Below are 12,141 nucleotides of genomic sequence, written 5' to 3' on the forward strand. Positions count from 1 at the left end.
ACAGTGATTTACAGCATTTAAAATCACATTTTAGGTAACTACTCAGAAAGATATTTTAGGAGTTGATTCATTATTTTTAGCATCAAGTATACTCATATGTTGAATTTTTTGTTGCCAAAAAATGTGAAAATTGATTCTACACAGTGATGTTATGATAGACTCAATGTTTTTAGTTTCAGATTGGCTGCTTCAAAACTCTTTGTTGTTTAATCTTGTGCAGCTCATCCCTTCACTTAAAATATTAAGCATAGCTCTTTATATTCCAATTTCATTTTCTTCATAAATTAACAATCTCCATTCATTTGGCGAATATTTATTGAGTATCGACTATATACCAAGCATTACTCATGGCCCCTGGAATGTAGGTAAAGAAGATAAAGGCCTGTGTCCTCAATGCATAAGTATTTTATATAGTGGGTTAGAAGATGGATAACTGCTATGGAAAAAGGAAAAAATCAACGTAAGATTAAGGGAATCAGGAATTTAGAAGGGTAAAGGTCAGATGAAGGTGGGGTTGTGATATTGAATAAGGCGATCAGTGTAGACTTCGTTAAGGAGGTGTCGGTGTCTTTTGATTAGAAAGATTCTATTCCCATCTGTGACAAAGACTTAGGTCTCAGTTATAACTGAATACCCTTTCCTCACCCATCTGGACTTTAATGTTGCTTTTTGTTTGATTTTAGATGATAGTCAAAAAGCAAGCTGTTGAAAATGGCAGCGGTGGTGCTGCAATACCATTGAGCTGTTCATCCCAATGGGTGAGAAGTCAGTTCTGATACCACCTCATCAAAAACTGAAATGCTAAGACTGACTCTACATAGTTTCAAAATATCTGATTGATTCTGTCCCAAACCTAACATCCTCATGCTACATAGGATATCAAACAGGCATTTTGCCTAAATTATGTTATAACCATTAGACTCTTGCATACCATATTTGGACACAAATACCTTTGTCCATCTTTATAATACTTGATCTGAATAAGTTTCAAAAATTGCATCTCTAATAGCACATATTTATTTCCTGACCATTCTAAGATGCAGCTGAGGGCCCCACTGATTTGAATGTACGTAGTTTGTCTTAGTCAGTTCAGACTGCTATAACAAAAATACCATAGACTCAGTGGTTCAAACAGCAAACATTTATTCCTCACAGTTCCAGAGGCTGGAAGTCAGAGATCAAGGCGGTTTCAGTGGCTGGTGAGAGCCGGCTTCCTGGTTGCAGATGACCAGTTTCTCAGTGTGTCCTTGCATGGTGAAGAGGACGAGAGAGCTCTTTGGAGTCTGTTTTATAGGGTGCTAATCCACTAATCCCATTCCTTAGGGCTCCATCTTCATGAGTTAATCACCTCCCAAAGGCCCCACCTCCTAATACCATCACATTGGGAGTTGGCATTTCAACATATGACTCTTGAGGCATAAACATTCAGTCCATAACACAGATGTTCATTAAACCATTTCTTTTGCTGTTCTAGTTGATTGACCCAGAAAAGTGCATTTTGGTGTTAGCTCACAGCTGGATGTGTAGGACTAGTTTTGAAATAAAAGAGTGAGTCAGAGAACTGTCTTTTTTTTTTTTTTAAAGATTTTATTTTGTTCCTTTTTCTCCCCAAAGCCTCCCGGTACATAGTTGTATATTCTTAGTTGTGGGTCCTTCTAGTTGTGGCATGTGGGACGCTGCCTCAGCGTGGCTGGATGAGCAGTGCCATGTCCGCGCCCAGGATTCCAACTGACGAAACACTGGACCGCCTGCAGCGGAGCGCACGAACTTAACCACTCGGCCGCGGGGCCGGCCCCTGGAGAACTGTCTTGATCAAAAGAAAAGGGAAATTATTGTTCCTGGATGCAGGGTACCTGAGAAATCAGGGTAACTAATTCTGAGCAATCTTGCCTGACAGTTATAAAATATGACAGTTAAGCAATGCCAAACCATTGTTTCCATGCTCTACCCTTCAAAATAAATGCTTCTTGTTCCTTTGGCTTCCTGAAGACTAATCAAAGGAAACATGAAGCAACAATAAGCCAGGATTCGTTCTCAAATCTCTTCTGGAAGCATTTATGGTAATAGAGTTGAATTAATAACACACGTATGAAACGTAAGGGCTAAAGTTTTTTGAATCATCATCCAGCCGGAGAGTTGAAAAGTAAAATTCGTACAACTCTCATATTTTAAGAATTGAAGTTTGAGAGAGAGTGTGTGCTCAGTGGTTGGTCATATAAAATCTTTAGTATTTGAAAGGTTGAGCTATCAGAAAACAGACTGTAGAGACCACTTTCTTTGTTGTGGGTGATCAAATCTAGAAAGCTAAATAAACTCATTAATAAGGAAAAGCCCATAATTGTGTTCAGGGATGGATTGCTAGAGCCATCATTAAGAAAAATTATACAAAAAAAGTCTCATTCTTGCAAATTGTACCAAATGTGCACACATTGCTAGTCTCTCGCCACCTCATTCCCAGGGCCTTGGGAGGTGCCCATGCAAGTGAGGGCCCCAAAGCTTGAGCCTCCTTAAAGTCGTGGTCAGTCTGCCTCCCTTTATGTGCCTACTCATTCTATTTTATAAATCTTCTAATTCAGGAAACAATCTAAAACAGTAGTGCTCTGTCTTCGTTTGAGAAATGCAAAGATAACTTCATTTGCAGATTATAAACTTAACAGATTGGTGATATTAGAGAATCTTTTTGATACTTTTTATGTGAATCCCTATAAAACACCATTTGTATTCATAACTGCATTTTCGTGGTTTTAAAAAATGAAAACATTTGATGCATTGAACTGTTGTAGTGATTCCTGAGATTCCCTCAGCAAGGCAGAGAAATAAAACTCTGAATATATAAAGAAACTAGGGTTGGGGGTAGAGAGAGGTCAGTAGATGGTAGAGTGCTGTCTTCTCACATGTTACTTAAGTGGATCTATAAGTATCAGATGACCGCAGAATAACCATTTCACTATGTCCTGATCCAAACAGCCACTAAGTATTCTGTGTGTGTATCAGCTGTTTGGACATTTTGTGCAGCGATTCCCAGATTTGCGTACCTTGGTGATTCAGAACCAGAGTTCAGAACCCAGATTCAGAAACTTGGTTTTAACTGTTTGCCCAGAGCTGACCAAAACTCTGGAGAAATGATTTACAATACCTGTTCTCAAAAATTATTTATGTGGTCAAGTGGTTAAGTTCCCACGCTCCGCTGCGGCAGCCCAGTGTTTCCGTCGGTTCAAATCCTGGGCGCGGACATCAAGCCACGCTGAGGCAGCATCCCACATGCCACAACTAGAAGGACCCACAACTAAGAATATACAGCTATGTACCGGGGGGCTTTGGGGAGAAAAAGGAACAAAATAAAATCTTTAAAAAAAAAGAAAAGAAAAAGACCCTTTATGACTAGGCAATAAAAAGATAAACAATCCAGTTTTTTAAAAAAAAATTATTTATGTGACAATTATATTAGCATGTTCATTTCTGCTGAGAAATGTTAACTCAAATACTTTTGGTGGTTCTGGACTTTTAATCTTGAAATACCATATTGAAGTTTAGGAGTTAGGAACTACAATTTTAGATTAAATGGCAATGAATAATTGTAAATTAAAATGTCATCAAGCTCTCAAAACCTGATGCACCAGCTCTGCTATAAGGATGTGCCAGAGACCCAACCCAGACCACATGGGTCAATTAGTGAGGAGAGAGAGTCAAGTTTGTTACTCTTCACCTCTCCCATTTTAATGCTCTTTGTCATTACGCCATATGTTCTATTTTTACGCCATATGTTCTATTTTGGTATTTGACATCTTTAGTAACTATTTCTTATTTTACACTAATAAAGTTTTAGGGCCATCATTTCCTGGCACCTTAATCTTAGGGAGAGTCAATTATAGCATAGAATGGTCAAGAACCATGCCTTCCATTAAGTATGTGATTCTTATTGACATCAATTTTGAAGATGATGTTTTTCCTCTTGTCTTGAGAGTCTACTGGATTTGAGTCAACTGTTGTCATGTATCTAAAATCTATGGTTAATGCCATTGGTTAACAAATTGTGTTTGGCTCGATTGTCACTTGGAGCATATCAAAGAAAGATCTCAGAATCCTAAAATGGCTTCTTTCATGTCCTAGTGGGGAGTATTTGATGAGAAATTCAGCCATTGATGGCTTTCTGATGCCATTGGCCACCATTAAACATTTGAAGATGTGCTTGAAGGACATTTCTTTGAAAGTTTTAAGAATTTATTTTACCATACGAAAATTGATTTACTTTAATATCACCTGAAAAATTTAATTGTTCAATTCTTTGGGTAACAGAATGCCCTGAAATTTTCCCTATATTTCCTAATGCATATAACTTATATGAAAACAAGTTTATACTCAGTTCTGAAACACCAGTCATCCTTCTTGTACTCAAATGAGTATTAAAAACAGAAAAGGGGAGGGGGCACAAAATTTTTGTGCAGTATATAATAAATATACAAAGTTTATTCAAATTAGTTCATTCACCATAAACATTTGCCCATTAACACTTTCTCTGTTAAAATGGCGGTTTGTTACATACGCTCCGAATAATACTTTTACAACCCTAAAGAATGAAAATGGATGTGAAGCCATCTGCAGTGTGTCTGACAGTATTGTGTTTGGTACTGCTTTCTCACAAAGCCCTGTGGTGATTTGAAAATGTGGAGTGGGGGCCGGGGGTGTCTGTGGAGCCAGACTAACTAGATGTAGATGCACATCTTGGCTTCCCTGGTTTCTAGCGTTGTGACTTTGAGCAAGCTACTTAACCTCTCTGGATCGTCACATCTGTCAAATGAGGATATTAACACAGTGGAGTCACATCTTACTTAGATGCTAGGTTCTTAAGGGGAAAATTTATTCATAGTCAAAATCATCCTTAAATTCTTTAGGTCATCATTAACTCACCAGGACATCAGCCACGGGGAGCTCTAAAGTCAAGCACATCTTTTACTTCCTCTTGCATTTTGGTGTGGCTTCTCTTTCTCTAAAAATAGGATATCAATGTCTCATTAAGAGGAAGGGCCAGGATGTCCAATTTGAGAGACTAGAAGGACATATCTGTCTGTTTCTTTGTCTGTCTCTCCCTTCCTCCCCACCTCTCTGTCCCTCTTTCCTCCTCTTTCCTTTTCCCCTTCCCCCTCCCTACTCTCTAGACCTACTATGGTTGAATGACAGTGAGATAGATGAGCATATCATCCATCTCCTAATTCTTACCTCATTGGGTTATTTCCTATCCATATAAATATTTATTAATAGTAAATATTGGATGGTATTATTTTATTTGTTACTGCTAGCCCTACACATCTTTTTTATATTTGTTAGTATAATAATTAGATATCAGTGATTATCAAAACCACATGGCTATTAATTTTTATTCTTGAAAACTTTTAAAATAATTTATATCCGCAGATTTTATAACTTGCTTTTATGCATGGTACTCTCTGTAAAGTACCCTTAAAACAAACAAAAAACCTCTATAACATGTCAATTTTCCTAATCATGTTTTCAACTAAAAGTGTTATTAAAATAGCACTTTTAAAGTAAATTTTAAAATTGTGGTAGTATAACGTAAGTATTTATTCTTAGTCCAACCAGGTTATTACAGAAGAATGAAAGACAATATAAGAGCTTTTCTTCTTACAATTGGGGAGAAAAGAAACACAAAAGATGTCGCCTGACTAGGAATTACTTGATTTGGAGTTGTTAGTAGTTGTGGAAATAATTATCTCTTAACCTCATTTTATGAACTTCTGCCAGCGATTTTGGAACACATCCATAACTATTAAAGCTGTTTTGTAGCTAACTTTGAAACAATCGTTGACCTCAACCAGTGGACCTACACACACAATTTTTTGTTTATTTTTCTATTTAACTTGTTCTGGAAAAGTGACCAAAAAATAAAAATCAGTTCAAGAAAGCAGCCAACAGGGACTATTCCTAACATCTGTTAGGGAAATGTTGATACAAAATACAACATTTTGTTTTCATAAGAAGAGTTACTGGCTGCAAGTTAAAAAACAAAATAAAACTGAATTCCAAGACTAGAAAGGCTGAAACAAGGTATAAATCTTACAATAAATAATTTTTTTTTAAGATTCAGAATTTTCTGTTTAAATAAGTTCATCATAAGTCACCACACATTTTAAATTTTTTTCCTTAATCAAAAGCAAACCTCGAAGTAAACCAAATTAGAGGAAGCAACAAAGCCAGAAGGAGAAGCTGCTTAAAATCACAAGAATAAATATTCAGCTACCAGGGAATACTACTGACTTACTAATTTATTAAAATTAATTCTATTTATAATTTTTTTACCTTCATACTTTTGCGAATTTATATTTTCTGAATTGACTTTTTTTTCTATTCAGATATATACATATAAAAGTTATGAGGAAAATAATAAAATTCCTGCAGATAATGGCTGTTATTTTCCATGGAACATTTTAAAGTGATTTTTGAAAATTTAAGAAATCTTTCTCAAGAAAAGTTTTAGCAAGTAGAAATCTGAAATTGAGAAAAGGGGAAATGATTCAACCAAGTCCTAAATTTTCCAGTTTCAGATTACGTTAATGTTTGCCTCAAACGAAAGATGGCCCCAGCATCCTGAAGAAAATAAACATTTTCAGTAGGCGGTGTGGTGTTTGAAAAGTTCAAAGATATGATGATGTGGAGGGAACAAAGATTATCTTTTCCTATTTTGCCCAGATTTTCCCCTTAACTCGTTTCTAGGGAGTATGTGTCTTCATTGTTTTGTCTAAAAAGTGTACTAAAATAGTTCAAAAATCACAAGAAATGCCAGTCATAATCACAACTTCTCTGCGGGCACTAATTTACACATTGGTAAAGGAGAAAAGAGACTTTTTCAAAGTGTGCTTTGAAGGTTTCACAGAGTCATGGTTTAGAATCAGAATCGTTGGCAAACGCTCAGCAATTGTGTCATTTAAATGTAGGTGTAATGCACAAGGACATACGAGGGCTTGTCTTTTCTCCAGCTCCGCTTAAGAGGATTCTGGCTTAGTCAGCTTAGTCTCTTCCCTACCTCTGCTCTCTGAAGATCTGGCCCTACCTTTGGACTCTACAAAATAAAGTTGGGGAAGAAGATGAGGAGGAGCTGGAAAAGAAAGGCATGAGGGGTGGGGATGGGGTTCAGAGGAATATGGGACATACTCTGGTGTGTGAGAGAAGAGTATGGAAAAGGGAAAATGAATGTTTAAAAAAATTACTTGGACCCTTTTGTGGTTTTTGAAATATACAAACAAAAGAGTTATTTTAAAATTATCCTTTGGTGGCCTTGACACCTCTCTATGACTGAGCCACATGGGTCACTGTATTATATAAATATTTTTACAGCTGTCAATAAAAGAATCAGTTCAGTCTTACTCACGTGTTCACGTGGACACCAGGTGTGCCAATTTCCCAAATGAAGATGTTCATGATTTAAAGATATAGAACCTAAACAGTTGAACGATGTTAGACAGAGAAGCTAACAATGTTAGACATTTGAGTCCTATAGAATTTTTTTGCTGAGGAAGACTTGCCCTGAGTTAACATCTGCTGCCAACTTTTCTCTTTTTTTGCTTAAGGAAGATTGGCCCTGAGCTAACATCTGTGCCAGTCTTCCTCTATCTTGTATATGGGTTGCTGACACAGCATGGCTGATGACTCGTGTAGGTCTGCACTTGGGGTCTGAACCCATGAACCCAGGCCGTTGAAGCAAAGTATGCCAAACGAACCACTCTGCCATGGGGCCAGCCCCCGAGTTTTCAGATTTTTAATGTCACAATTAGATTTTCTGTCTAGGGAGACAGAAAGGAAAAAGAATTATCCAGAATAGCTTGTATTCCTTAGGAGTGATAAAGTCTGGCACAGTGGAAGACTAATTTACATGTCAATGTACATATAGATGAATAAATTTTTAAAAATCCCATGTCATATGAAGGATTTTTCTCTTCTTCCATGAAATGTAATAAATTATTTCATGGTTAAGAAATTCTGATCTCATAGGAACTCTCAAAATCCTTGAACTCATGGTTCTTTGCTCTCCTGTAGTTTGTTTATTTCTATTCCTGGCTCTCCAAACCAGCCTAGCTGTAAGTCTAGAGCAGTGGTTCTCAACCAGGTATGAGTTCCCCACTCCTACCCTCAGGGACATTTGGCAATATCTAGAAACATTTTTGGTTGTCATGACTTTGGTGAGGGGAGGATACGGTGGGGATGCTACTAGCATCTAGTGGATAGAAGCCAAGGATACTGCAAAGCATCCTACAATACACAGGACAGCCTCTCACAACAAAGAATGATCGAGTCCCAAACGTCAATTGTGTCAACATTGAAAAACTCTTGTCTAGAGCCTTCCTTCTGAGATTACCTTGGGGTCCTACTTCTCTAATCACAGTTTCTTAGCTTCTACCTTGTTGTTATGCTTCAGAGCCAGTCTTTTGCCTTCATTTTAGCCACCAATTTCTCAACCTATCCCATCTTCCTTAGACCAGTGGGCCTTTGCACCTGGCATCTTTGTTAATCTGCAGTCCTTCCTCATAGTGCAGCTTGGTGGGAATGTGATGTGGGGCCCAACACAGTACAGTAATAAACAATGTGAGCTTTGGGTATAGACTAGATGAGTTCAAATCCCAGCTCCACCACTGGCTACTTGTATAACCTTGGCCAAGTTTCTTACCCTCTCTGTGCCTCAGTTTCCCCAACTGAAAAATGTAGATAAAAATGGTACCCTACCACAGAGAATTGTTGTGAGAGTTAAATACTTGTTAAGTACTGGGAATATTGCCTAATACCTAAGTTCTTAATAAATGTTAACTATTGTTGTTCTTTCTCAAGAGCCCACTAAGTTTCATGTTCTCCAACTCACTTCCTCTTCTCTACCCTAAGTCTGGGGAAAAGGTATATTTTACTCATGATGGTTTCTCTCAAATGTTTGCTAAGCTATGAGTCCTTTCCATTTCCTGCATGACCGGGTTTCTAAATATGGAAAGTCAGGAAGTGCCCTGCTTTTCTCTCTGGTTTTGGCTACCCACATCCCCTCCCTGAGGCAAAGAACACTTGGCTACATGACGGTAGGGGAGGACAAGGAGGGGAAAGGGCAAATACTACAGAACATTGTCGTGGATGGCACAGAATTCTGTCAGTAGATGGAAAATGATGAGTTATTAAGTAGACGAGGATGGCTACTTCTTGGGCAGTGCCTGATTTTCTGGCAAGAGTGATCATGTGGATTGTAGTACCTTTCACTATGATGGGAATTGTACAAAGAAAACCAAGTTTGGGGGTAAGCAGAGTTCAGTTTTACCATGAGTGTGTGGTGCTCATAGGAAATGGAGATATATTTATATACCCAGCAGAAAGAGGAGTCTATCAATTTAATCTCAGGAGAGAGATTAGAGCTGGAGGAACAAATTTAGAACTTTTTAGCAAATTAAATGATAGTTGAGTCAATGAGAGTATAAAGGATTATATAGAAAGGAGTTAATTGAGTCAGAAAAGCAGTTTCTAGGTGGATGGATGGATGGACAGAACAAGGAGAAGAAGAACCCAGGGGGAGACCTTATGAAGACTAGAAGAGAGTTATATCACAGAATCCACGAGAGTCTACAGAGTCAGATGTCATAGAGAGATTAAATAAGATAAAGACTGAAAAGTGTCCATTGAATATGGCAACAGAGAGGCCATTTTTGTCTTGGTGAAAACAGGGTCAGTAAATCATATAAAGACAGATGGTAGTGTGAGCAAAGAAATAGCCTTTCTAGTAAATTGTAGGAATGTGTCTTCAAGAAATAACCTGTAGATTGTTATGATCAGTTTAACTTGGTCTTAGGTTATTTCATATATGATTTCTTGGGTGAATAATGAAGGACGGCGCTTGAATTGTTTTGCCTAAATTGTTTACTCAAGATGACCAGCAAGAATGCTTTGCATTATTCTGATTTTGATATAATCAATATCAATCCAATATTATATATTTATAATGTCTCGCCAAAAGAATTGCTTGCCTTCAGGAACTCTTCATTAGTAGCAGTTTGATCTGACTCCATTTACTGGATTCTTCTCATTAGTATACAGCAAGGAGTGGTCTCATTCATTTGTTCAACAAATATTTATTATACCTTGCTTTACGCCAGACACTGTTCTAGGTGTTCGAGCCATGTCGGAGAATACAATAGGCAAAAGATTGCCCTTGTAGCATTTATATTTCAGAGTTGTATACTGATAGGAAGTGATTTACATTATTTTTAAACATGGTCATTAAACTGAACTCTAAGAATGACTCTGTAAAATGAAGTATCACAAAGTGATACATATCAAAGATTGAATTGGAAAGTTTTAATTCCTGATTCTGTTACTTTGTTGTTTAAATCCAAATAATGCCTACCACACCAGATTGTTTTGAATATTGAATTTTATACATTTTTTTTTAAAGTATGTACAAGTACTTTTTTAAGTCAATGCACCTGCATTTATTTATTTGTTTATTTATTTATTGCTGGGAAAGATTCACTCTGAGCTAACATCTATTGCCAATCTTCCTCTTTTTTTTTCCCTTCCCCAAAGCCCCAGTGCATAGTTGTATATTCAAGTTTAAGTCCATCTAGATCTTCTATGTGAGCCACTGCCACAGCATGGCTACTGACAGACAAGTGGTGTGGTTCCACACCAGGGAACCAAACTGGGGCCACTGAAGCAGAACACACTGATTCAATTTTTAAATGAAACTTTCTATATAAGTTTATGGGAATGATGATGATGTCACCATCATTATCATCATCATCACCATGTAACTATCAGATCACGTTAGCCACAATAATCATAATGACTCATTTCTGTATGATATAGGTATAGTCAGGGCTAATTTCTGAAAGCAATTTATACCCTTGAATAAGGCACTAACAATAATTAGCTTTTATTTGGAGGACAATAGCCTGTGATAGTAGATTGCATATTAAGCTGAATTGAGGACTTAAGCTTTTGTTTCACCATCAGCCGTCTGAGAGTGTGTTATCTGTAGTGGGGCCCTAATAGATTCATGGGTTCTGCTTTAGGAAATGCTTAAAGGCCAAAACCAAAGTACAGAAAATAGAAGAAACTTATATGGTTTGGCTTGGGTTTTTTATTTTGATATTTTAAAACATTTGCTATGAATTGTGTAAAACTGTCACCATACTTTAGGCCAATATTCTTTAATATTGCATCCCTTTCAAATATTTAAAAATGACCTTTTGTACTATTTTAATTGTCCTCTCTGTTTTAATCTTTCAGATCATAAGGCCTATGGATTCTCTGCCCCCAAAGACCAGCAAGTAGTCACAGCAATAGAGTATCAAGGTAGAGTGCCTTACTGATTTTCATGGGTTATAGTATTTAAATGACTCACGAGGATGGTGGGTTCTGTTATCTTTCTATTTGTCAAGAGACTCTGGCTCTCACTAATTCCTTAGCCTGAAATGCTGCTCCCTGATGTTTGCACCTTGAGAATTCTTTCTTTACCTCCTCAGCAGGAATTTGGGGACATTCAATGAAAGACCTGATGTACAAAGGTCTCTTATTAAGTAAATTATCTGCAACAAAGCAAATCTAGTTTATGAAACTGGGAGATGGAGATCTTGCAAAGTTTGCAGCCAGCTAGATATGGTAAATGGAAAGGAACCCTGCAAACCCCACTCTACATATTTAAGATGACATTCATATAGCCCATTTGGGGGTGCCATTTTATGGCTTCCTAAAAATATTTATAAGGGGAAGAACACCAAAACAACAACAAGAAAATATATTTATCAGGGGGATTTGGTATTTAATAGGGGTAAAGTTTCAGTTTTACAAGATGAAAAAGTTCAAGAGATTAGTTTCACAACAACATGAACATACTTAACACTAGTGGATGGTACAGTTAAAAATTATTAAGACAGTAAATTTTAAATTATATGTATTTTACTACAATTAACATTTTTTGAAAAGGATCTAATAACCAAAAAAAAAATTATAAGGGCTTTTATAAATTTACTTCAAATATTGACCATCTACTACTTTTCTGAAGGATCTTTTACCTAGAACACAATAATATTACCAGGCAACCAGAAGAATTACAATTTCTTAAATGCGATGTTTGTTTAGGCCAGAGATTACAAACATTTA

The 12,141-nt window shown here is 36.9% G+C and overlaps 1 protein-coding gene and 1 long non-coding RNA gene across 6 annotated transcripts in view; one reads left to right on the forward strand and one right to left on the reverse strand.

Annotated features, from left to right (window-relative positions):
• Positions 1 to 12,141, forward strand: part of JAM2 (junctional adhesion molecule 2) — a 62,174-nt gene that overhangs the window by 24,121 nt on the left and 25,912 nt on the right. For all 5 annotated transcript variants that reach the window (XR_011495364.1, XM_044750849.2, XM_044750846.2 and 2 more), the window contains one exon: positions 11,269 to 11,334. Coding sequence is in view for 4 of the 5 variants with exons in the window: in XM_044750849.2 (XP_044606784.1) it covers positions 11,269 to 11,334 (66 nt within the window). In the remaining variant the exon portion in view is untranslated. The remainder of the gene's footprint in view (positions 1 to 11,268; positions 11,335 to 12,141) is intronic.
• LOC123278240 (uncharacterized) lies at positions 1,126 to 7,465 on the reverse strand. The gene is made up of 3 exons (XR_006515513.2): positions 7,385 to 7,465; positions 4,909 to 4,987; positions 1,126 to 1,246 (listed from the first exon to the last, which is right to left on the reverse strand). It is a non-coding gene; the product is annotated as an uncharacterized lncRNA (long non-coding RNA).

The sequence above is a fragment of the Equus asinus genome, chromosome 18 (genome assembly GCF_041296235.1).
Source record: "Equus asinus isolate D_3611 breed Donkey chromosome 18, EquAss-T2T_v2, whole genome shotgun sequence".
NCBI lineage: Eukaryota > Metazoa > Chordata > Mammalia > Perissodactyla > Equidae > Equus > Equus asinus.